We start from the raw sequence: 23,038 nt of genomic DNA on the forward strand, positions 1-23,038 counted from the left end.
AAGGTGTTCTCAGGAAATGAAGCACTGATTTTCAAAATTTTCCATACTCCCGGACCCTAGCTGGTTGGCTACTTTTCTATTTCAGCCTGTTCAACAAAAAATTATTGGCAACCCTGTACTTGTAAAAGGCTAGCATCCACAAAAGTCACATTGAATTATTTAGTGTATAAAGACACATTTGTCATAGTGAGGGTTCGGTCGGACCTCCTCTGAGAAAATTTGCTTGATCTGCGCATGTAGCATCCAAATGGTTTAAAAGATAATTACAGAAAAACAAGGTCTTTTAAAGTAAACCCTAGGAGAGAAAATACCAAGGTCCCTACTGGGGCTCGAACACCGGGCCTGGTGATCTGTAGGCGGACACACTAACCACGTCACTAAAGGGTTAACGCAACAGCAAGGCTGTTGGAAGTGGCCTATAAACCTACTATCACTACACTTTGAAATCTTATTTTCAGTAAATGCAGAATTTTTTTGTGATAAATCATTGAAGAACATGTCACTTGTGAGAGTCATGTTACTTATGACTAATTATGACTAATTTAGTAATGATTTATCCCAGAAGTGAAGTTGAATCAGTTTCTGAATGTGGAGAAAGCTCTGAAATGTTACCATGTCGTGAAAAAATTGTTACAATATTCCAGAGCAGTTTCCTTCTGAAGGAACAGTAAAACTAAAATGCCTTCATTGTCAATCCTTGATACCCAGAAATGCAAAAACAACTTCAAACTTCTCAACCTTTCAAAAACTAATGATGATAAAGTGTAACTTGAATAAATAGAATAATGGACTGCAACAGTCTTGATAAGTGCACAGCTTGATCCAGAAACTTTGCTTCTTTATCTAAGTAAAAGCACAATGTACATAATAACATTTTTATGCCCCCGGCATCTACTGATGCGGGAAGCATATGGTGATCGTCCTGTCCGTCTGTCCGTCCGTTCGTTCGTCCGTCCGTACGAGGTTAACCAAATGGGACCGTTTCGTCTAGCATCAATACCCCTTACTAGAATGACTTGATACTAATGCAGATGTAACCTGTGACCATTCCTCATCTTCAGACATCACCTGACCTCAGTTTGACCTTGACCTCATTTTGGACTTATGTTGCTTTATATGGGCCATCTCTTGGTTAACCAAATGGGACCGTTTCATCTAGCATCAATACCGCTTACAAGAATGAATTGATACTAATACAGATGTAACCTGTGACCATTCCTCATCTTCAAACATCACCTGACCTCAATTTGACCTCATTTTGGACTTAGGTTGCTTTATATGGGCCATCTCTTGGTTAACCAAATGTGACTGTTTAGTCTAGCATTAATACCGCTTACAAGAATGAATTGATACTAATACAGATGTAACCTGTGACCATTCCTCATCTTCAAACATCACCTGTCCTCAGTTTGACCTTGACCTCGTTTTGGACTTAGGTTGCTTTGTGTCGACAAGGATGCCACCAGGGGCATCAAGCGTTTATTGAATGCAGCTCCTTGTTTATGCTCTATTTTGCATGTATAATTGTAATGTATACTGTCATGTTTATAAGTTTCACAGTTAAATAAATTCGAGTAATCAAATGTAATCATTTTGTAATCATGATTACTTCACTCTAAGTAATCGAAAGTATTCGATTACAGACCCAAATGAAAGTAATTGATTAATAATCGATTACACCAAATATGTCCATGTAATAATTGATTACACCTCATTATTCGAGTGACTCTTACGCTTTCTGTTTTGTATCATGGTCTGCCAGTATGAACAACTCATTTGGCTACTAATTTTGATTGTCAAGTTAACATTCCATTTTAAGCATTAGTACTGTCACGTGACAAGCGTACTCTAACTGAAATAGAGAACAGTTTCAGAAAGTTCAAGATTTCCCTACAATATTCTATATGTAGGCAGGACCTAAGATATGTTCTCTAACTTAGAGTACGGCTTATAGCCACGCCTCTTCCTCAGTTGAAGAATATTACAGATAGAAGTTCACAGTTAAAATGACACTGCAGGTAAACCATGATTCAATGCCATATATTGTACAGTTGTTTTTATAAAAAAATTTATAGCTATTTCTAGCTATAGATATACAGCAGATTAAGCTAAAAAGCAAGTAATTACTTTTCTTGGACCTGTTTAATGCACTAGCTCCATTAAATTTGCATTTTCTAAGGAGCTTACATTACCTTACAACAACGAATACAAAGCAACATGTTGTGTTTTTTTTTTTTGAAGATATCAAACGATCTTGTTTTTTTTCCCTGGCCTCCTGATATTCTCTTTTGAACATCGGTAATAAACTGGGATGAACTAATCAAGCATGTCTCGTAATACACTGTATTTTTCTAGTCAGTGCTGTATGTCATCCACATATTTATACCACCTTTGAAGAAGAGAGGGTATATTGTTATCCTAGTCAAAATAATTTGATTGTCAGATTGTTTTATATTTGTGACGGGCAATCTGTCTGTCAGTTGGTTGTAAGACCATTTAGTTTCCGATCAATGATTCTATTAAAGCGTCAATCTTTATGTTGACCAGTGGACCATTTAGTTTCATAGAATGATTGCCTCCTGGTCAGTAAATGACCCCTTTTAGTTAGGGGTAGGGTCAAGGTCACTGACCTTGGGATTGAAAACTGTTTTCTCTCAGTAACTAAGGAATACTCTGGCATACAATCGTCAAGTTTGATAGGATGATTGCCTGTGGTCACTAGATGACCCTTATCTTTTAGAGGTCAATAGGTTAGATGTCAAGGTCACAGTGACCTCTGTACTGAAAACGGTTTCACTTTGGCTCTCAGTCTTCTTAGGATTGTTGCCTGTAGTCAGTAGATGACCGTTTATGTATATTAGGTCATTTGGTCAAAGGTCAAGGTGACAGCATACAAAGTTACATACCCAGTTGCATCTGACAGGCCATCGTGGGTGGGGAGGGCATAATTATGTGTTTTACAAACAGTTGTTTTTCCACAAGTAATATGAAGAATGTATGCTATCAGAATTGTAGTTATTCCAAGATATGTTAGGAAGTACCTGATGCTGTTTCAGATATGGAGTCCGGATGATCGTACAAAGATTTTGGACAAGTTGAGTGAACTATTTATCAAGGACAAGGCTCTAAATCTTGGTGAGAAATGCCGGCCTATTCTTCTAGATGTAGTATGGAGATGTAGACTACGCATTGAACATTCAGACTTCAACTTCAAACAACACCAAGATTTTTGTATTTCTTTAAGTAAATGCTTACACTGGCCAGATATTCAAAGGTAATGTATTTATAATTTACTGTTGTTTGGTAACTTTGTTAATTTAGTTGTGTTACTTGATACTTGTTTATAGTTTATAGATTTGCATTAAACTTATATATTCGCTCATTTATAATCATAAGGAGAATCATGAAATGATATAGCAACTTCCTTGTGCACCTTCCCACCCATCCCCTCCCGCACCACCACAAATTTATTTTTTGGTTCTCTTTTCATTTCTTTTATGGAATCTATAGGAATGCCCTCTCCATCCATCTGTCCATCTGTCTGTCCGCAAATCTGGATCCTGCATTTACTCAAAAAGTATTCAAGCTAGGTTCATAAAACTTGGTACTTGGACACTTGTGGATTAAGGGCAATATGTAGATTATGCACGTACATGACTTATGCTTGTAGGTCAAAGGTCAAGATCACTATTGAAGGTCAAGTAAAAATTGTTTCTACTCCATAACTTTTATGTGCATTGATGGATTATCTTAGCAGTACACACAAACATTCCCCATGATGAGACCAAGTGTCAGTACATGATCTGTGCTTGTTGGTTAAAGGTCAAGGTCACTTTTTAAGGTCAAGTAAAAATTTGCTTCTGCCACATAACTGTTAATTGCATTGAAGTATTTTTATGCCCCCGAAGGGAGGCATATTAGTTTTTAACTGTCCGTCCTTTAGTTCATTCGTTCGTTCGTTAGTCACAACGTTAACTTTTTGCATGAAGGCACTTTAATCGCGAACCACTGCACCCAGGACCTTCAAACTTCACATGCTGATAGTACTTATTGAGTACACCACCCCTACTGACTTTGGGGTCACCAGGTCAAAGGTCAAGGTCACAGAGGCCAACGTTAACTTTTTGCATGAAGGCATTTTACTCGCGAACCACTGCACCCAGGACCTTCAAACTTCACATGCTGATAGTACTTATTGACGGCTAAAACACGGTATTGGTGCTGAAAGTAGTCCCACTTTCTCGAAAAATTAAATTTTTACATACAATATTTCTTTTGTGTAAATTTCAAAGTTTAGACTATCTCCTACCTAAATCAATTTTAGTTTTTAGTAAACATGCATGCATCACTGTTTTATCGATGTTTTCCATCATATGGTATAACAAAAGTTACAGACACTACACTAGGTGTATAACATACAAGAAAAACAAACAAATACTTCAAAACTTTGATTATTTTCACTGTAACATCAATAACAGATTATAAACATTGAAAGTAAAAAACTTAACTGGAAGTGATAAACATCTTGACCAAAAATTTCAGAACATTAATGAAGCTGGTATCAGACAAAAGAAATATAAGCCAAGAAACTTTTCTTTAACTTTCACAAAAAACCCACCAGAAGGTTAGTTAGGCATTTATCTAACACCAAGAACAATATGAACACAAACAAAATCATCAATTCTGTCCTAAAGAACCATAAATTTTGGTAACAGGTAATATTACAGTATACATAGATTTGGTTACAGACACTACTGAAATCTAACATTTCAATGCAGTGGCAGAATCATTTAAAATAATGGCAAATTTCAACACAAAACAACTCAACATTAACACATAAACTAGAATATATGTTCAAATGAATGTTGACTAGATAGAATTAAAACGCGAACTTATTTTAACATGAATATGTGGGAACTTCACATTAAAATTATGAAAATGAGAACAGTGTAGCCAAGTTTAAAATAGAACAATGTTGAAAACAGTAAAATACTAAATGTAGGTGATTGTTTATTAAGTCATTGTCATTGAAATAAACTCTGACTCAAACTGCCTACTGAAATAGAGGCATATTAGTGATCCCGCATTTGGTTACAGACACTACATGGATGTCATGTTTGGTAATGATACTTGTGCTTTTGTCACATGACCATACTTCTTGTACTATCTAGTATAGTCACTTAAAGTAGAAATGTCTATGTGTTATTTCAAGATCAACTTTAAGCTTTAACATATCATTTGATCTGAATCTGAAATGACCCCTTTCATTGACTACTTCCGGAGCTTAAACACAATGCATAATTACATCAATTGGTTCCTGTGAACAATCTTCTTTATCAGGCCAGATGTACACTTTGCCTGACTTCTTCATGTATTTCAGTCGGACATCTGTATCAAATACACCCATTATTTCTGCTACACACACACACAGAGGTCCCTTCTTTGGCTTAATCCCAACAGCTACAAAGTCACCAGGGTTGCATTTTTGGGATCCTGTTGGTTTTACCATCTCAGCTGGTTCTTCATGAACTTTACTCTTCTGGGGTTCTATTGCTTTCTCTCTCTCAGTTGGTACTTCCTGAACTGTACTCTTCTTTTCTGCAGTGTTTTGCTTTCCTGTTGACTTTCTCTTCTTTGGAAGCTTTTCTGATGATTCTTTGTTCTGTTCATTTTGCTTGCTCATCTGTTTTCTTTCCTGGCTTGAATTGTCCTTGATAATTACTAACTTCCGTGCCTCCCAGGCATTAATATGTTCGCAGAAGTACTTTTTCATTTCCTCACACTTTTTCTTTCTAAGTTCTTGTTGAATGATTGGATCAGAGAGAGCTTGCTGCCGTTTTCGTAGTCTTGCCTCCTGTCTCCTTTCCCTATCGACTTTTTTCAGCTCATCATATTTTGCTTTGTTTTCTCTCTGCTTTTTCCTCCATGCTTGTACTTTGAGCCTAGTCTTCTCCCTTCTATCTTTCACTTTCTGCTCATCTTTGCTTGGTTGAACTGTACTTACTGAAAAAAGAAACAACTGTGTTTTGATTTCCGCAAGCTTATGTGTTTATGTATGAAAATGCAAATTTAGATATTTTAAAGCATATTGCTCATGTGTCCTCTTCAATGTATTTATAAGCAAAGAAACTGAAAACCAGCTGTTTCTTTAAGTTAGGTGTCTAATAAAGAAACATGTAGCTTCAGACTGTGTATTTGGTCAATATTTAAGCTTTTAAACTGATTTCACAAACTCTTCAATGTCATATAGAATAGTCTGTTTAATGCATAGGCTGTGTAGTGTCTGTAACCACTTGAACATAAGAACTAGAAATCCTATATTTTGTCAGACCTCATGAAATTGTCATAATTTTGTTGCCTGAATTTACTGATCTCATAACAGTTATTGCAAAAACACTCTATTTACAGTGTGTATTTAAAGAGATTATTGGAAATTGTGCCAGTTGTAAGAAATCTTGGAAATATAACACTTTTATCTACATTATTTATTTTAAAATTTAGCCTGGAATGTCCCAGTATTGTGCCTTATACAACAATATTGTAAAAGGAAACACATTAACTTTTCATTTCATACTCATATGAGGGAAATGGTCATTCACTAAAAATAAGGGGATATTGGTTACAGACACTACAGATTATAGTGTAGCATTGTCAGAACAATAGGAACATACCTGAGTCATCACCAGGGCTTTTTTCATGTTTTCTCCCCATTTCCTAGGGTCGTACCATGGTAAGGAACACAAAAAGCAAATGGTAAACTTTTCTGGATAAATATACAGGTTACATTGTGCTTCAGTGAATAATTCTGAAAAACAATGCCACAAAGGTGGTGCATTGTTTCATTAAACAAGAGTCATTGCATCATATTTTTGCACTTAACTCAGTAGTTCAATGTATGATGCAACATTGCACCATAAAAGAAGGAACTTTCTATACTGTAAAACAAAATAATAGTGACAAAAAGAACAATGATTTTTTTCTTTCATTTCTATACCTCTTTGTGTAGTGTCTGTAACTTTTTCAAAGTAGTAATTTTCAATGATGTTAATTGATAGAACTATGATTTTTGGCAAACCTGGACATTACATGACTACACATTAGCCAATGTAGGATTTATACTTTTGTATTGAGAAACAATGAAAATATTACAACATAAACTTTTCATGGTTACAGACACTACAGAATTTTAAATTTAAGTATTTTGCAAAGAACTGTTGTTCATGCCTAAACCTGTACTAGCCCAGAATTATTAATGTTTTTTATACTTACCATAACAAATAACTGTTAGGTTAATGTCAATGAAAGTTCAATTTACTTTTATTTTCTACCAATTATTGGGTTATAACAATGAGCATATGTTTGATTTTTAACTGTTTAAACAAACCATTGCTGATTGTATTTTACTCATAAAATCCATAATTTATGACCGATTTCAAAAATTAAATCAGCAAAACGTGCGGGACAGATGTCTGTATAAATCCATATCAATTGATGTACCATTACTTATTGAAATTTAGGGTATTCTTCATTCTCTTGATAATTTTTTTTCAAGTGGGACTGCATAACGCTAAAAAATAGCCAATTTTGGAGCATATTTCCAAACATATCTCAAGAACGGGTAATACTAGCCTCTTGAAATTTTCAGAAAAGTGAGATAGGCAACTTCTAGTCTGGTCAGTCTTTAAAATCTGTCCCTATCTTATATATTTTTTCTGTGCCATTGATATAACATAAAAAAAAGCTAATCAGCACCAATACCGTGTTTCAGCCGTGAGTACACCACCCCTACTGACTTTGGGGTCACCAGGTCAAAGGTCAAGGTCACAGAGGCCAACGTTAACTTTTTGCATGAAGGCACTTTAATCGCGAACCACTGCACCCAGGACCTTCAAACTTCACATGCTGATAGTACTTATTGAGTACACCACCCCTACTGACATTGGGGTCACCAGGTCAAAGGTCAAGGTCACAGAGGCCAACGTTAACTTTTTGCATGAAGGCACTTTAATCGCGAACCACTGCACCCAGGACCTTCAAACTTCACATGCTGATAGTACTTATTGAGTACACCACCCCTACTGACTTTGGGGTCACCAGGTCAAAAGTCATTGTCCCAGGGGCCAACGTTAACTTTTTGCATGAAGGCACTTTACTCGCGAACCACTGCACCCAGGACCTTCAAACTTCACTTGCTGATAGTATTTATTGATTACACCACTCCTACTAACTTTGGGATCACCAGGTCAAAGGTCAAGGTCACAGGGGCCAACGTTAATTTTTTGCATGAAGGCACTTTTCTTGCGAACCACTTCACCCAGGACCTTCAAACTTTACATGCTGATAGTACTTTATGAGTACACCAACCCTACTGACTTTGGGTTCACTAGGTCAAAGGTCAAGGTCACAGGGGCTAACGTTAACTTTTTGCATGAAGGCACTTTACATGCAAACGACTTCATTCAGGACCTTCAAACTTCACATGCTGATAGTACTTATTGAGTACACCATCCCTACTGACTTTGGGGTCACCAGGTCAAAGGTCAAGGTACTGCGGGGGCATTTGTCACCATTAGTGACAGCTCTTGTTTTATTACTACACAAAAATGTTCCCTGTGATTAGACTATGTGTTGTGCACTGGTAGGGGATTTCTGTATTGCCACTTGTTAACTTGTGTTTCTTGATGATGTTTTGTAGTATTCATATTTCCCTCAACTCCTCACCTCGTTCATACCCAAGTCATACAATGACAGTAAGTGAGGCACACATCTGATTGTATTTTGCTTTTGTATTTTATCCAGATGATGTTTCTGTGACATTTATTATGGAATCCAGGGAGATTTCTACTTTAAATTAGAAGTATTTTTATGACTCAGATATCAAACTTTGACAAAGGCCCAGGAAGCATATATACTGTCCATCTGTCATTGCTTCCATTCATCCATCCATCACACATTCTTATGTACTCAGCTCATACAGTTTTCATCCAATTCAAGTGAAACTTGATATTTATCAACAAGAAATTGTTTGGACTTACAGTGTTTGATGACAAGGGACACTGGATAAAGGGACTGTTCTCAGGACAAGGGGACTGTTCTCCAGACAAGAGGACTCACTGTTCTCCATACAATATGGACTGTTTGCTAGACAAAGTTACTGTCTTGGGAACTGTTAGCCAAACAAGGGACACTGGATAAGGGGACTGTTCTCTGGACAAGGGGACTGTTCTCAGGACAAGGGGGCTGTTCTTGGGACAATGGGACTGTTCTCCATACAATATGGACTGTTTGTCAGGGATTGTCTTGGGGAACTGTTAACCAAACAAGGGACACTAGACAAGTGACTGTTTTTCAGACAACAGGACTGTTTCCTGTACAATGGGACTTTTACCAAGATAAAGTGGATTGTGTCTGAGGAACTTTTTGCCTGAATAAAGTGTACAAGGGGACTATTCTTACGGACAAGGTGGAATGATCCCCAGGCAACGGGTCTGTTTGGGGAACTTTTAACCAGACAACTGGCACTGGACAGGAGGACTGTTCCCAAGACAAGGGATCTATGATAATTTTTCTCCAACTCACATTGATGTTTGAAAAGTTTCAGTTTCTTGCTTAAAACAGTCTCATATGTACTGAATGCTTAAATGATTTTATTATATACTAGGTTTACCTTGGATTATATCACTGGAAAACCAGGTTTCACTCGATCAGATGATGAAAATAATGTTGAACCAAAGAGAAAAAAGGCAAAAAAGTCACAGGTAATGTAACAAGATTTCCTTCAATTCATCATGTTTCAACATTTAAAATTTACATAAACTGTTTTCTGAGACTTCTGAGAATAGAACAGATTTGGATGAAATAAAGCATAACTAAAGGCAACAATTGATATTCCCTGGTACCAAAACTACAACTTCCTGTTCATGTTATATTTTATTGATACATCAAACTTCATTCTCTTGAACTGAAAAGGACCAGCAAAACATGCTCCAGTTATTAGTAGTTCGAGCCATCAAACAATAAACATTGTATAGGGATTTGTCAGGATCTGAAGATGTATTACAGCAAAGGTTGGTGTTTGAATTATCCCTGTCCAAGCAAACAAAGTTTGACTGTACCTACATTGACTTTCCAAAGAACCTTTCCTTATGAAGCCAGGGTCCAAGTTTATAAAACTTGAGTTTGAAAACTAGGCTTAGAATACAGTTGTTGTCATTGAATATTTTTTTTGTCTGAGCTCAGAATTAATCAGTGTGTCAGATGCTAGACAGTTTTGAGATTGGATGACATCCAGGATGTTTTGCCCAGTGCTTACATTGTAACAGTACGTAGGAACTGAAGTACATGTTTGTACACACTTGTGATTGTTGCTTATTCTTTCAGACATATGAAGTATCAGTGTGTCGGGCAGCATGGCTGTTTGCCTGTTACCTTGGTGAAGAATCTAGTCATGTGACACCATTGAAAGACCTGATGCCATACCTTACACATGATAACGATGATGTCAGATGGTAATAAATGTTTCAGTTTTACTCTTGCTAAACTTGCATGAATGTTTATTATGCCCCCGTAGGGAGACATATTAGTTTTCAACTGTCCGTTCATTCGTCACAATGTTAACTTTTTGCATGAAGGCACTTTACTCGCGAACCACTGCACCCAGGACCTTCCAACTTCACATGCTGATAGTGCTTGTTGAGTACACCACCCCTACTGACTTTGGGGTCACCAGGTCAAAGGTCAAGGTTGCAGGGGCCAACGTTAACTTTTTGCATGAAGGCACTTTACTCGCGAACCACTTCTCCCAGGACCTTCAATCTTCAAATGCTGATAGTACTTATTGAATACACCACCCCTACTGACTTTGGGGTCACCAGGTCAAAGGTCACGGTCACAGGGGCCAACGTTAACTTTTTGCATGAAGGCACTTTACACGCGAACCACTGCACCCAGGACCTTCAACCTTCACATGCTGATAGTACTTACTGAGTACACCACCCCTACTGACTTTGGGGTCACCAGGTCAAAGGTCACGGTCACAGGGGCCAAAGTTAACTTTTTGCATGAAGGCACTTTACTCGCGAACCACTTCACCCAGGACCTTCAAACTTTGCATGCTGATAGTACTTATTGAGTACACCACCCCTACTGTTTTTGGGGTCACCAGGTCAAAGGTCAAGGTGCTGTGGGGGCATTTGTCACCATTAGTGACAGCTCTTGTTTTTCTTGCTAAGATGCATGGATGTAGATTTTTGGAATTTTGTGTTAAGACCTGTTCTGCTTAATCAAAGGACTTCAAGGTTAATAGCCATGATGAATCCTAAAATGTTTTACATGTCCTTGAATAGTCTCTGATTTGCAGACAGTATTTTTATGCCCCCGAAGGGAGGCATATAGTTTTTGAACCGTCTGTCGGTCTGTCAGTCTGTCGGTCTGTCAGTCTGTCCGCAATTTTCGTGTCCGGTCCATATCTTTGTCATCGATGGATGGATTTTCAAATAACTTGGCATGAATGTGTACCACAGTAAGACGACGTATCGCGCGCAAGACCCAGGTCCGTAGCTCAAAGGTCAAGGTCACACTTAGACGTTAAAGGATAGTGCATTGATGGGCGTGTCCGGTCCATATCTTTGTCATCGATGGATAAATTTTCAAATAACTTGGCATGAATGTGTACCACAGTAAGACAACATGTTGGCGCAAGACCCAGGTCCGTAGCTCAAAGGTCAAGGTCACACTTAGACGTTAAAGGATAGTGCATTGATGGGCGTGTCTGGTCCATATCTTTGTCATCCATGGATGGATTTTTAAGTAACTTGGCATGAATGTGTACCACAGTAAGACGACTTGTCGCGCGCAAGACCCAGGTCCGTAGCTCAAAGGTCAAGGTCACACTTAGATGTTAAAGGATAGTGCATTGATGGGCGTGTCCGGTCCATATCTTTGTCATCGATGGATGGATTTTCAAATAACTTGGCATGAATGTGTACCACAGTAAGACGACGTGTCGCGCGCAAGACCCAGGTCCGTAGCTCAAAGGTCCTAAACTCTAACATCAGCCATAACTATTCATTCAAAGTGCCATCGGGGGCATGTGTCATCCTATGGAGACAGCTCTTGTTTTTAATTTCTCCGTAAAGTCTTACAGTTTTTACTCAGTTTTAATCATCATTAATATGAAATACTGTTGAAAATTGACCTGATTGCCAATTGATGCTTAAGAAAACCTGTTTAGAGAAAATTTAAACAAGACTGAATTTCTGTCTAGTAAAATGTATAAGTTACACAGTTTTAAGATTTTGTTTTGTTTCACATGATATAAACAGCAAAAAATCCAAATATTTCAGGTTTGCTTGTCAGGCAGTTATGGAGGCACAAAAACTGTCTTCAGATGCCAGGAGAATATTCCTTAACAAATACTTCTCACCACAAACAATACGGGAATTAAAAATCAGGTACGTTATTTGAGAAATATACTTTGTTCAGTTCATTGTTTTCAGAGCTGATTTGAGAAGAAAGTCGAAAGCATTAACGATATACTTTGAAGACTTACTACGGTAAATAAGTGATTGTGCATTACTAGAATTTGTGTTCATGACTTTAGCAATGCAGGTTCTGTGCCTTTTGATGATGACTTCATTATGTCTCCCTACACTGGGGGAGACATATTGTTTTTGCTCTGTCCATCACATTTCATTTCCGATTAATAACTGGAGAACCATTTGACCTTTAACCTTCAATCTTCATAGGATGATAGTGCTTATGGAGTAGATGACCCCTGTTGTTTTTGCATTCCCTCAATTAATCAAAGGTCAAGGTCACAGGGGCCTGAACATGGAAACTATTTCCGATCAATAACTGGAAAACCATTTGACCTAGAGCCTTCAAACTTCATATTATGCCCTATTTGGGTAATAGGGCTTACAAAGTAGATGACCCCAATTGTTTTTCGGGCCACTCGATCAAAGGTCAAAGTAACAGGGGCCTGAACATGGAAAACCGTTTCCAATCAATAACTTGAGAATTGCTTGCCTGAGACTGTTTAAGCTTCATAGGAAAATTGGACATTCAGAGTAGATGACCCCTCTTGTTTTGGGGTCACTTGGTCAAAAGTCAAGGTCACAGGGGCCTGATCTTGGATAACCATTTCCGATCAATAACTTGAGAACCACTTGACCCAGACTGTGTAAGCTTCTTAGGATGATTGGACATGCAGAGTAGGTGACCCCTGATGATTTTTTGTCATAGGTCATGGTCACAGAGGCCAGGTGATGTCAGGTTCAGTGCCTCATGGCCATGACTTTAGCAGATTTGATTCATTAATCTCAGGTTCAGCACCTTCAGCATGACCAGTGAATTGCAATCTATGATGTCAGGTACTTTGCTTTGTAATCATGTCCAGTGAATTTGAATCTATAATGTCAGGCTCAGTGCCTTGTAATCATGAGCATCTTGTACTTCATTATTATGCCATTCCTTTTCTTAAAAAACTTTATTATGTCTCTGGATATTTTGGGAGATATATTGATTTTGTGGTGTCTGTCACAAAATTTTAACTTCTTTTAGTGTTAAGGATTTATATACTGAAGCGTTGCTATCCTCCAACAGCTATTGTCTAGTTGCAGATTTTGTAGCAGATGATAATTTCTGAAAACTTGATAAAGTGTTAATGGATATAATGTCTGCTGAATTGTCATTTAGTTTATTCAGATACATGTACTATGTACTGATATATTCATTTAGCTGACTTTATTATATGAAAATTGTGTGAAGAAACCAGATTAATTACGATATTATTTTTTTTTAGGCATAAATTAAATGTATCTCAGAATTCATCTGTTGTCCAGTCTGGAATTAGTGTTGACATATTATCCAATGAACTGTCCCATACACGTCACATGATCATAGAATCTGACCTCTGTGGAAAGGTCACCTGTATCGGAGGTGTACTACTTTCTAAAGTTTCCAGCTCATCTGAGGGAGATGATAGTCCACTAGTAAGTGTTTGTTCTTTCTTTCACATCTTTGATTAAGTCAAAATCTTCACTAGAATACAAAAGATAATTTACCTGATACACTTTAAATAATACCATATTTTAGGTTTGCTCATAAGTTTAAAATTATACATGATCTTCAAAATCAATATTTATATTATACAGACCTTCCTCATGTTCCCTCATTATATAATACAATACATAGTTTTTGGGAGGAGTTGGAGATCCTTTGATTTTGCATTATCAGTTAATATTTTTCATATTTTTACTCAACAATTTTAGGATTTGGATTTATTACCTGTACCCTCCAATGAGGCCAACCTTCATAGTTTAGCTTTAGCAGTGTCCTCGGGCAGTCCGGTCCTGCTTCAGGGTGTTGTTGGCTCAGGCAAGACTAGTCTGGTTGAGCACCTGGCCAGGTTAACAGGACGTAGTGGACCTCCGGCACTGATGAAGATCCAGATGGGAGACCAGATGGATAGCAAGGTGTGTCTTTGATATATGAAAAATCATGTATTTGTTTACAAATGGTAAACCACACAGAAAAAATAATATGGCTTTCATACCAGTCTTTATAAGGGATTCTAATAAGACAAATTATATTTATATCTAATCATAAAAGGTAATGATAAAAATCACGTGGGCCTACTTATAGCAATCAGAAAGTAGTGCTTCCATATTTGATCTACATTTACATATCACACATTAGAGAATTGAAATAATATGTGGTAGAATTGTGTTTTGATTAATCTAAACTCTACCTACTAGAATAATTCTCTCCAGCTACACTCTCATGAAATTATTCTGCTGGACCTCTGTCATGTTCAAATTAACTAAAACATACTTCTGCTATGTATTATTTTTGAAGTTTAAGAATTTGCTGGAAAGAACATGTACTTCAGTTTGTAGAGCTAAAGCTAATCTGCATACCCTGTCGACACTACTTCAAAATTTTGACTGTTAATTTTTTTTTTACATATATTCAGCAGATAAAGTTCAAAATTAATTCCTGAGAGATATAGAAGAGTATTAGGTTGTCAACAGGTTTATTCAAAAGTGAATCCTACTCTGTTAATTTGGAAGAATGTCCCAGAGATGTAGTTATCAACCCATAGATAGAAGTCTAGCATACTATATTATGAATTTCAAAGGCCCTTACTGTATATGATAGAAAGTAATGCTTTTGATTACCATAGCGTATTTGGAATAGATATATTTTTCTTGCATTTTATTATCCAGGCTCTGTTGGGAACATACAGATGTACAGAGGTACCAGGGGAGTTTATCTGGCAGCCTGGGGTTCTAACCCAGGCTGTTACCCATGGTTACTGGGTTCTGATGGAGGACATAGACTTTGCTCCGATGGAAGTGATATCTGTGTTGTTACCATTGCTTGAGACTCGAACCCTTTCTGTACCAGGTCATGGGGATAGTATAAAGGCCGCGCCAGGGTTCCACCTGTTTGCAACTCAGAGGTTAGTTTTTGTTAGCTCACCTGTCACAAAGTGACAAGGTGAGCTTTTGTGATCGCGTGGCGTCCGTCGTCCGTGCGTGCGTGCGTGCGTGCGTGCGTGCGTAAACTTTTGCTTGTGACCACTCTAGAGGTCACATTTTTCATGGGATCTTTATGAAAGTTGGTCAGAATGTACACCTTGATGATATCTAGGTCAAGTTCGAAACTGGGTCACGTGCGGTCAAAAACTAGGTCAGTAGGTCTAAAAATAGAAAAACCTTGTGACCTCTCTAGAGGCCATATTTCTCAATGGATCTTCATGAAAATTAGTCAGAATGTTCACCTTGATGATATCTAGGTCAAGTTCGAAACTGGGTCACGTGCGGTCAAAAACTAGGTCAGTAGGTCTAAAAATAGAAAAACCTTGTGACCTCTCTAGAGGCCATATTTCTCAATGGATCTTCTTGAAAATTGGTCAGAATGTGCACCTTGATGATATCTAGGTCAAGTTCGAAACTGGGTCATGTGGGGTCAAAAACTAGGTCAGTAGGTCTAAAAATAGAAAAACCTTGTGACCTCTCTAGAGGCCATATTTCTCAATGGATCTTCATGAAAATTTGTCAGAATGTTCACCTTGATGATATCTAGGTCAAGTTCGAAACTGGGTCACATGCGGTCAAAAACTAGGTCAGTAGGTCTAAAAATAGAAAGACCTTGTGACCTCTCTAGAGGCCATATTTCTCATTGGATCTTCATGAAAATTGGTGAGAATGTTCACCTTGATTATATCTAGGTTAGGTTTGAAACTGGGTTACGTGCGGTCAAAAACTAGGTCAGTAGGTCGAAAAATAGAAAAACCTTGTGACGTCTCTAGAGGCCATGTTTCTCAATGGATCTTCATGAAAATTGATCAGAATGTTCCTCTTGATGATATCTAGGTCATGTTCGAAACTGGGTCACGTGCGGTCAAAAACTAGGTCAGTAGGTTGAAAAATAGAAAAACCTTGTGACCTCTCTAGAGGCCATATTTTTCATGAGATCTTCATGAAAATTGGTGAGAATGTTCACCTTGATGATATCTAGGTCAGATTCAGAAGTGGGTCACGTGCCTTCAAAAACTAGGTCATTAGGTCAAATAATAGAAAAACCTTGTGACCTCTCTAGAGGTCATATTTTTCAATGGATCTTCATGAAAATCGGTCAGAATTTTTTATCTTGATGATATCTAGGTCACATGTGCTCAAAAACTAGGTCACTATGTCAAATAATAGAAATAACGACGTCGTACTCAGTTCAACACTGTGTCATGTGGGGATAGGTGAGCGATTCAGGACCATCATGGTCCTCTTGTTTAAGTTGCTACAATTAAACTGTTCTTTTTTTGTTAGATGGGTATTCATTACTGTTAGTATGCTATCTCACAGGGCAAAGAGGCCAATTATATAGAGGATACATTTAATTGTGGAACTTGCTTCCTAACACTGCATTTCTCACCTAAATGAGGTTGTTTTTATGCAGGAGACTGTCTTGGGCTACTTATAAATAGGTTTTAAAGTTGTTTAAGTATTTGTAAAAATAAATTTCAAGACACACATAGCTGGTTATAGTATACACCTTGCTGCTATTCATGTTCAGGAAGTACTCTAAATCTGAAAGTTGAAATGTTGTTGTTTATGAAATATGCCATTATATATAAGATTTGCATGTACAGTAGCTGGCTGTATTAGATTTGGTGGCTCTATTAGGTTTGTAGGTGAGTTTCAGACAATAAATGAAAGATGAGTTTTAGCGATTCTTCAGATATTTTTGACATGAGCCTACTATAAACCTAACATTGACAGGTGCTATATAAGTCATTCTTTAATTATGCATTTAATAAACTAAAAACACTTTTTATGCCAATTTAAATCATTTAAACAATACGCAGGAAGTTTATGTCAGTAAACAGAAATCAGATGATGACATTTTAAAGGCACATAACAGTAGGGAGCTCAATTAATACCTGTAAGGTTACTTTACATAGTTTTTTTGTAAATAGAGAAATATACTGGAAGAAACATAGCACAAGTCATCTGTAAACTTATTTTTAAGTTTTATACTGTTCAACATAATAAATGAAAAAATTACCTTGTAAAGCTACTAGCCTGATACAGCTTAGAATATACCAGGCTTGTAGATTGATCATGTATATATCAATAATAAATCAAAACAGTGCCATAATGTTGTAATGTTTTATAGCCTGTGATGACTTTAAGAAAAATTGATTGCATCTACATTAGCACTTTGTTTCCAATATATTTCTATTTTAAATACTTTTAGAATAGTGTTGTATACATTACAGGTTATTGACTGGAAGCACTGGCTGGAACAAACAACAGAATAGTAATAGTGCTTTACTGGATAAATTGTGGACATCTGTACTAGTGGAACCTCTCACCAGAACTGAACTTTCTAAGGTATTTACTTAGTAATTAAACCACAACAACATCAGCTTTAATAGTGCAATGCAGTATGTGTCCCAGTATACGACATTCAACTTGTATGCCTGACTTATCTGAGAACAGAAATCCTAACTGGTTCCGCTCGTAGACATGGGCTATGCACTCTTTTCTAAAATAAAAATAACGAACTAGCAGATAAGAATCCTGTGTATACTGTACATGTTTGTATATACTCCTGGTATGCTAAAGAACCAGGGAAGCTGCTGGAATTGGAGCGTCTTCTGTATCTTGCACTATCCTCTGAAAGTTACGAACAGTCTTCTTGAGGTGTTGCCCATATGGGTATAAATAAAATTACACACATATACCAAAGAGATGTAGCCACTAAAAGTTATTTAAGCTGTCTGACATATTTATCAAATGTTATCACTTTATAATTCTGAACCAGATGTAATACAATAAAAGAGTTGAGTTCAAGACTTTCGCTTAATTTGCATTCACACCTGACACAAAATGAGCTTATGTTGATGTTGATATTCTTTATGTTTTTCAGGTATTATGTACAAAGTACCCCAGTTTGGAGACTGTGGTTGACAAATTGTTGGATATATATTTCCTGTTATCTGCTGGTGACCACCAGGGGGCATCCAGTGTTGCCATGGAGACAGAGATGGAGTCTGTTGGAAAGTTCCTGTCACATGACGGGAGGCAAATTTCAACAAGGTAAATTTTAGATTGCCTTCTTTCATAAACAAACTGGTTGAAAGTAAACGTTCTTCTTTTCTTGTTAAATTTACATTAGAGTAATGCAAAATAATTTTGATGGATTGGTAATTTGGTAGCTTTTTAAAAGCAGCAAGCAGAATCTCATTATACTTTTTTAATGCCAACAAACATACATCGCATAGAATTTGAATAGTGGATTCACAAAGTTTAACATATGCAAGTTGTCCCTTTGTGTTCACAAACTTCTTTTAAACTAATTCTTAATGTACTAACTTGATAGTGGTTTGTTAAATTGTTGTCTACTCATTAACAAGAGTATATTTTCTCAGAACTAGACCAAACATATGCTAAATGTGTATCAAGAAAAGTAAGGTCAAATCCGATTGCAAGCTACATGTAGTACTGACATTTATCTCCAGAATTATAGGCTTTGACTTACTAAACATTGAGAATACTATATGTATCTGCCCAATATATGTTTTCTAAGAACTAAACTAAATTTACACAAAATGTTATCTCTAGAAGATAAAGGTCAAGATGAATAGCCACTCAATTTGGATCAGCATGTCAAGAGTTATGCCCCTTTAATTAGTCAGAATAGACAGTACCACTTGATAACCAGAGTAATTTCTCTTTGACCTCAACCATACTTATACAGAAAATGTTTTGCCATAAAATCTAGGTCAAGTTTGATAAGCCAGTTTAGATCATCAAATTGTCAAAATTGATTGTGTGTTCACAGTTAAATTATTGTTTTAAAATTTATGTGATTTTAATTTGTTATGACAGGCATATATAGTGACATCTTGGCTTTCATATTAGATATCTAAGTCCAGACTTTGCTGCTTGTATTTGGTAGGTAATCTTTGTTAACCCTTATCATGCTGGACACGATTGATTCTGCATTTGCGACCAGTGTAGATCATGATCTGCACTGTTCGCTATTCAGTCAGTATCTTTTTAGTAAGCACCCCTTTTAGTAATTAATGGTACTGTCCAAATTGAAAGATATACAAGTTCATTATAGAAATTGAGCATGTTAAGGGTTAAAATGAGATATCATCAATTTGCAGAGACTTGATAACTTGGTGTGGAAGAATTGCTAAGGACTTCGATGTGTCCTCATCAGGGGCAGGCAACTTTGTCTTTCTAGAAGCCTTGGATTGTTTTGTTGCATGTTTGTCTAAGCGTGACAGACGTATACCCCTAGCTGAAGCCATTGGAGCTAAACTCAACATCACTAAAGTGAAGGTAATCTCTATGTCAGTTATCAACGTATTTGTTGATTGTATCAAGTCTGTTTTAATTAAACCATACAAACCTTCAGGAAACAAAATAATTGACAAAGATTTATCGCCCCAGTGGGGCAAAAATATACCAGGTACTGTACCATTCTGCTTCAACGGAGCAATTATGAGACTTGGATAATTTAATGTAATCCAAAAAGCCAAATTAAAATTTTCTGTTTACTGCAGTATTTATTTCAACATAATTGAATAACTTCTGTTTTGTAGTAGAATAAGATTGCTGATAAAAGAAATTTACACACAACCGAACAATAGTGTTTGTCCTCTATGTGTGTGAATTAAAGGATATTTACTTGTTTCAGGTGGAATATTTCAATGACAAGTATAAACCAGATGTAACTTCAACATCTAAAACATTCTGTGTGGGTAGAGTTACATTACCAGTTCTCGAAACCTCTTCATTCATGCAGTCAAGGTATTTGCTGTTTTTAGAATACTGTTAAATAATTGATATTCATGTGGGGACAGGCCTTATATTTGTGGAATTTGTTGTTTAAGCAGGTCACTAAAATAAATTCCATCAGACAAAAAAAGTACCAGTTTATCTTTTATATTTTGAATCCATAAATTGTTTTCTCTTAGAAACGAAAATGATTTTCTTCTGTTTTTTTTTTTTTTGGAAGTTCAGTATTAAATCCATACTAAGAGTATTTTCTCTAGCAGTGTATTATAAGGGAGAAGCTTGACTAATTTCAGAAGAAGGAGCACTTTTTCTTACACTCGTCAGTCAAGTGTTTTACTTGAAAGAGTGGCAGTGTGTGTCAAGAACCAGGAACCAGTCTTACTAGTGGGAGAGACAGGAACCGGCAAGACATCTTCTGTACAGTATCTCGCTGAACAACTAGGTACTATTTTTGGATAAACAATATTCTAAGTAAATGAAAGAAGCCTTTAGAAACAGTACAAGAAAAACAGTCTTGAAAGAGAAAGTAATTTTGAAATATAATGGAAATAAAAATAATATTCTTTAAAACCTGCATAGATCCAGAAAATCTTTATATCTTCTTTCATTATCAAACTTTCAGTGAGGATGGTAAATGATGGATGCACATGAATATAGAACTACTAGAAGGACTCTTGATACTTAAAGTTATGGCTTTTTGTTATTTTTAGTGCATGTATATACTAATTAGGAAGATTAGATTTTGAGGTACATTTTTAGCTCATCTGATTTTTTGAAAAAAAAAGATGAGTTATTGTCATCACTTGAGCGGTTGTCGGCGTCGGCGTTGCCTGGTTAAGTTTTACGTTTAGGTCAACTTTTCTCCTAAACTATCAAAGCTATTGCTTTGAAACTTGGAATAGTTGTTCACCATCATAAGCTGACCCTGTATAGCAAGAAACATAACTCCATCTTGCTTTTTGCAAGATTTATGGCCCCTTTTGTACTTAGAAAATATTAGATTTCTTGGTTAAGTTTTATGTTTAGGTCAACTTTTTCCTAAACTATCAAAGCTATTGCTTTGAAACTTGAATACTTGTTCACACTAAGTGACCGTACATCAAAAACAAACTCCATCTTGCTTTTGCAAGAATTATTGCCCTTTGACTAATAAAATCATTTCTGTAAGTTTATGTTAGGTCACTTTTATCCTAAACTATCAAAGCTATTGCTTAAAACTTGAATACTTGTTCACCATCATAACGACCTGTACAGAAAACATAACTCCATCCTGCTTTTTGCAAGAATTATGGCCCCTTTTGGACTTAGAAAATATCAGATTTCTTGGTTAAGTTTTATGTTTAGGTCAGCTTTTATCCTAAACTGTCAAAGCTATTGCTTTAAAACTTGCAACACTTGTTCACCATCATAAGCTGACCCTGTACAGCAAGAAACATAACTCCATCCTGCTTTTTGCAATAATTATTGCCCCTTTTGGACTTAGAAAAATTATTTTCTTGGTTGAATATTATGTTTAAGTCAACTTTTCTCATAAACTAGCAAAGCTATTGCTTTAAAACTTGCAACAGTTTTTCAGCATCATAAGTGGACACTGTACATCAAGAAACATAACTCTATCCTGCTTTTTGCAAGAATGATAGCCCTTTTTAGACTTAGAAAATCATGGGTAGGACAATATTTCTATTATACAAAAAAAATCAGATGAGCGTCAGCACCCGCAAGGCGGTGCTCTTGTTGAAAGGACTATTAGCTATTCTTCAGGTGTAATATGTTTTGCTTCAAATATATTTTTTTCTGTACCAATTTGTATTAAATTTAAACTATATAAGATAAAAGAGGAAAATATACATTACAGGACACAAGTTACATGTTATCAATATGAATCAACAAAGTGACAGTGCAGATCTTCTTGGAGGGTAAATATAATCTGTTAATCTTTTTAACATTAATAGATATTTTCTGAATGATAGTATAGATAATAATTATGATAATGATAACATCAAAAACAACAACTTGAACCAAATAAGCATAATAAAGTCAACTACTGAAGGGAAATTTTTCATAGTCATTATGATAGATTGCAATGAGAGTATGTGCATAATGCAAGAAGTCTAATCTTTCCTCAAGTTAGTGCAGTGCTAATTCTCATTTGGTACATCTTATAAGTAGCTGTATCACACAATGCAGAAGGTCACTTGACAAAGTCCTGTTGGGAATCACCCAGTGGTTCCTCCGATACAATGTTCGCAGCTGTAATAGACTATTAGATAACAATTACCGGATTTATGCTGAAAATGTCAATCTCTGGGGTTCTGCCACTATAGCTCTAGTTATACAGAGGTTGATGCAGTGGAGAATATGTAAACAATATCTGTCTGTAAATAGAGGTATATGCTATACAGAGGTATCACTTATAGGTGTTAGAATGTACTGATAATGACATAGTCCAAATAATAGTGTAGAAAGCTGTCATGTGTTGTGTGTTGGCTTGACTCTTTTATTAAATGTTGCATTTTGAAAATTTATGCAGATTCAAGCCAGTGGATGTGAAACATATCATAAAACCTTTCTACGAGGATTTTGAGTTGCTGTTCTGTAAGAGTTTCTCCAGGAAACAGAATGCAAAGTTCCTTGGACATTTACAGGTATGTGCAGGATATATGACACCATGTTCCTCGGACATTTACAGGTATGTGCAGGATATATGACACCATGTT

The 23,038-nt window shown here is 36.4% G+C and overlaps 1 protein-coding gene across 3 annotated transcripts in view; it reads left to right on the plus strand.

The window, feature by feature from the left end:
- Positions 1 to 23,038, plus strand: part of LOC123552623 (midasin-like) — a 143,925-nt gene that overhangs the window by 3,325 nt on the left and 117,562 nt on the right. For all 3 annotated transcript variants that reach the window (XR_008370465.1, XM_053540242.1, XM_053540243.1), the window contains exons 2-15: positions 3,057 to 3,274; positions 9,662 to 9,758; positions 10,381 to 10,508; positions 12,345 to 12,452; positions 13,805 to 13,994; positions 14,274 to 14,477; positions 15,231 to 15,466; positions 17,786 to 17,900; positions 18,439 to 18,608; positions 19,685 to 19,862; positions 20,221 to 20,333; positions 20,615 to 20,763; positions 22,177 to 22,237; positions 22,852 to 22,966. Coding sequence is in view for 2 of the 3 variants with exons in the window: in XM_053540242.1 (XP_053396217.1) it covers positions 3,057 to 3,274; positions 9,662 to 9,758; positions 10,381 to 10,508; positions 12,345 to 12,452; positions 13,805 to 13,994; positions 14,274 to 14,477; positions 15,231 to 15,466; positions 17,786 to 17,900; positions 18,439 to 18,608; positions 19,685 to 19,862; positions 20,221 to 20,333; positions 20,615 to 20,763; positions 22,177 to 22,237; positions 22,852 to 22,966 (2,082 nt within the window). In the remaining variant the exon portion in view is untranslated. The remainder of the gene's footprint in view (positions 1 to 3,056; positions 3,275 to 9,661; positions 9,759 to 10,380; positions 10,509 to 12,344; positions 12,453 to 13,804; positions 13,995 to 14,273; positions 14,478 to 15,230; positions 15,467 to 17,785; positions 17,901 to 18,438; positions 18,609 to 19,684; positions 19,863 to 20,220; positions 20,334 to 20,614; positions 20,764 to 22,176; positions 22,238 to 22,851; positions 22,967 to 23,038) is intronic.

The sequence above is a fragment of the Mercenaria mercenaria genome, chromosome 4, assembly GCF_021730395.1.
Source record: "Mercenaria mercenaria strain notata chromosome 4, MADL_Memer_1, whole genome shotgun sequence".
Classification (NCBI taxonomy): Eukaryota; Metazoa; Mollusca; class Bivalvia; order Venerida; family Veneridae; genus Mercenaria; species Mercenaria mercenaria.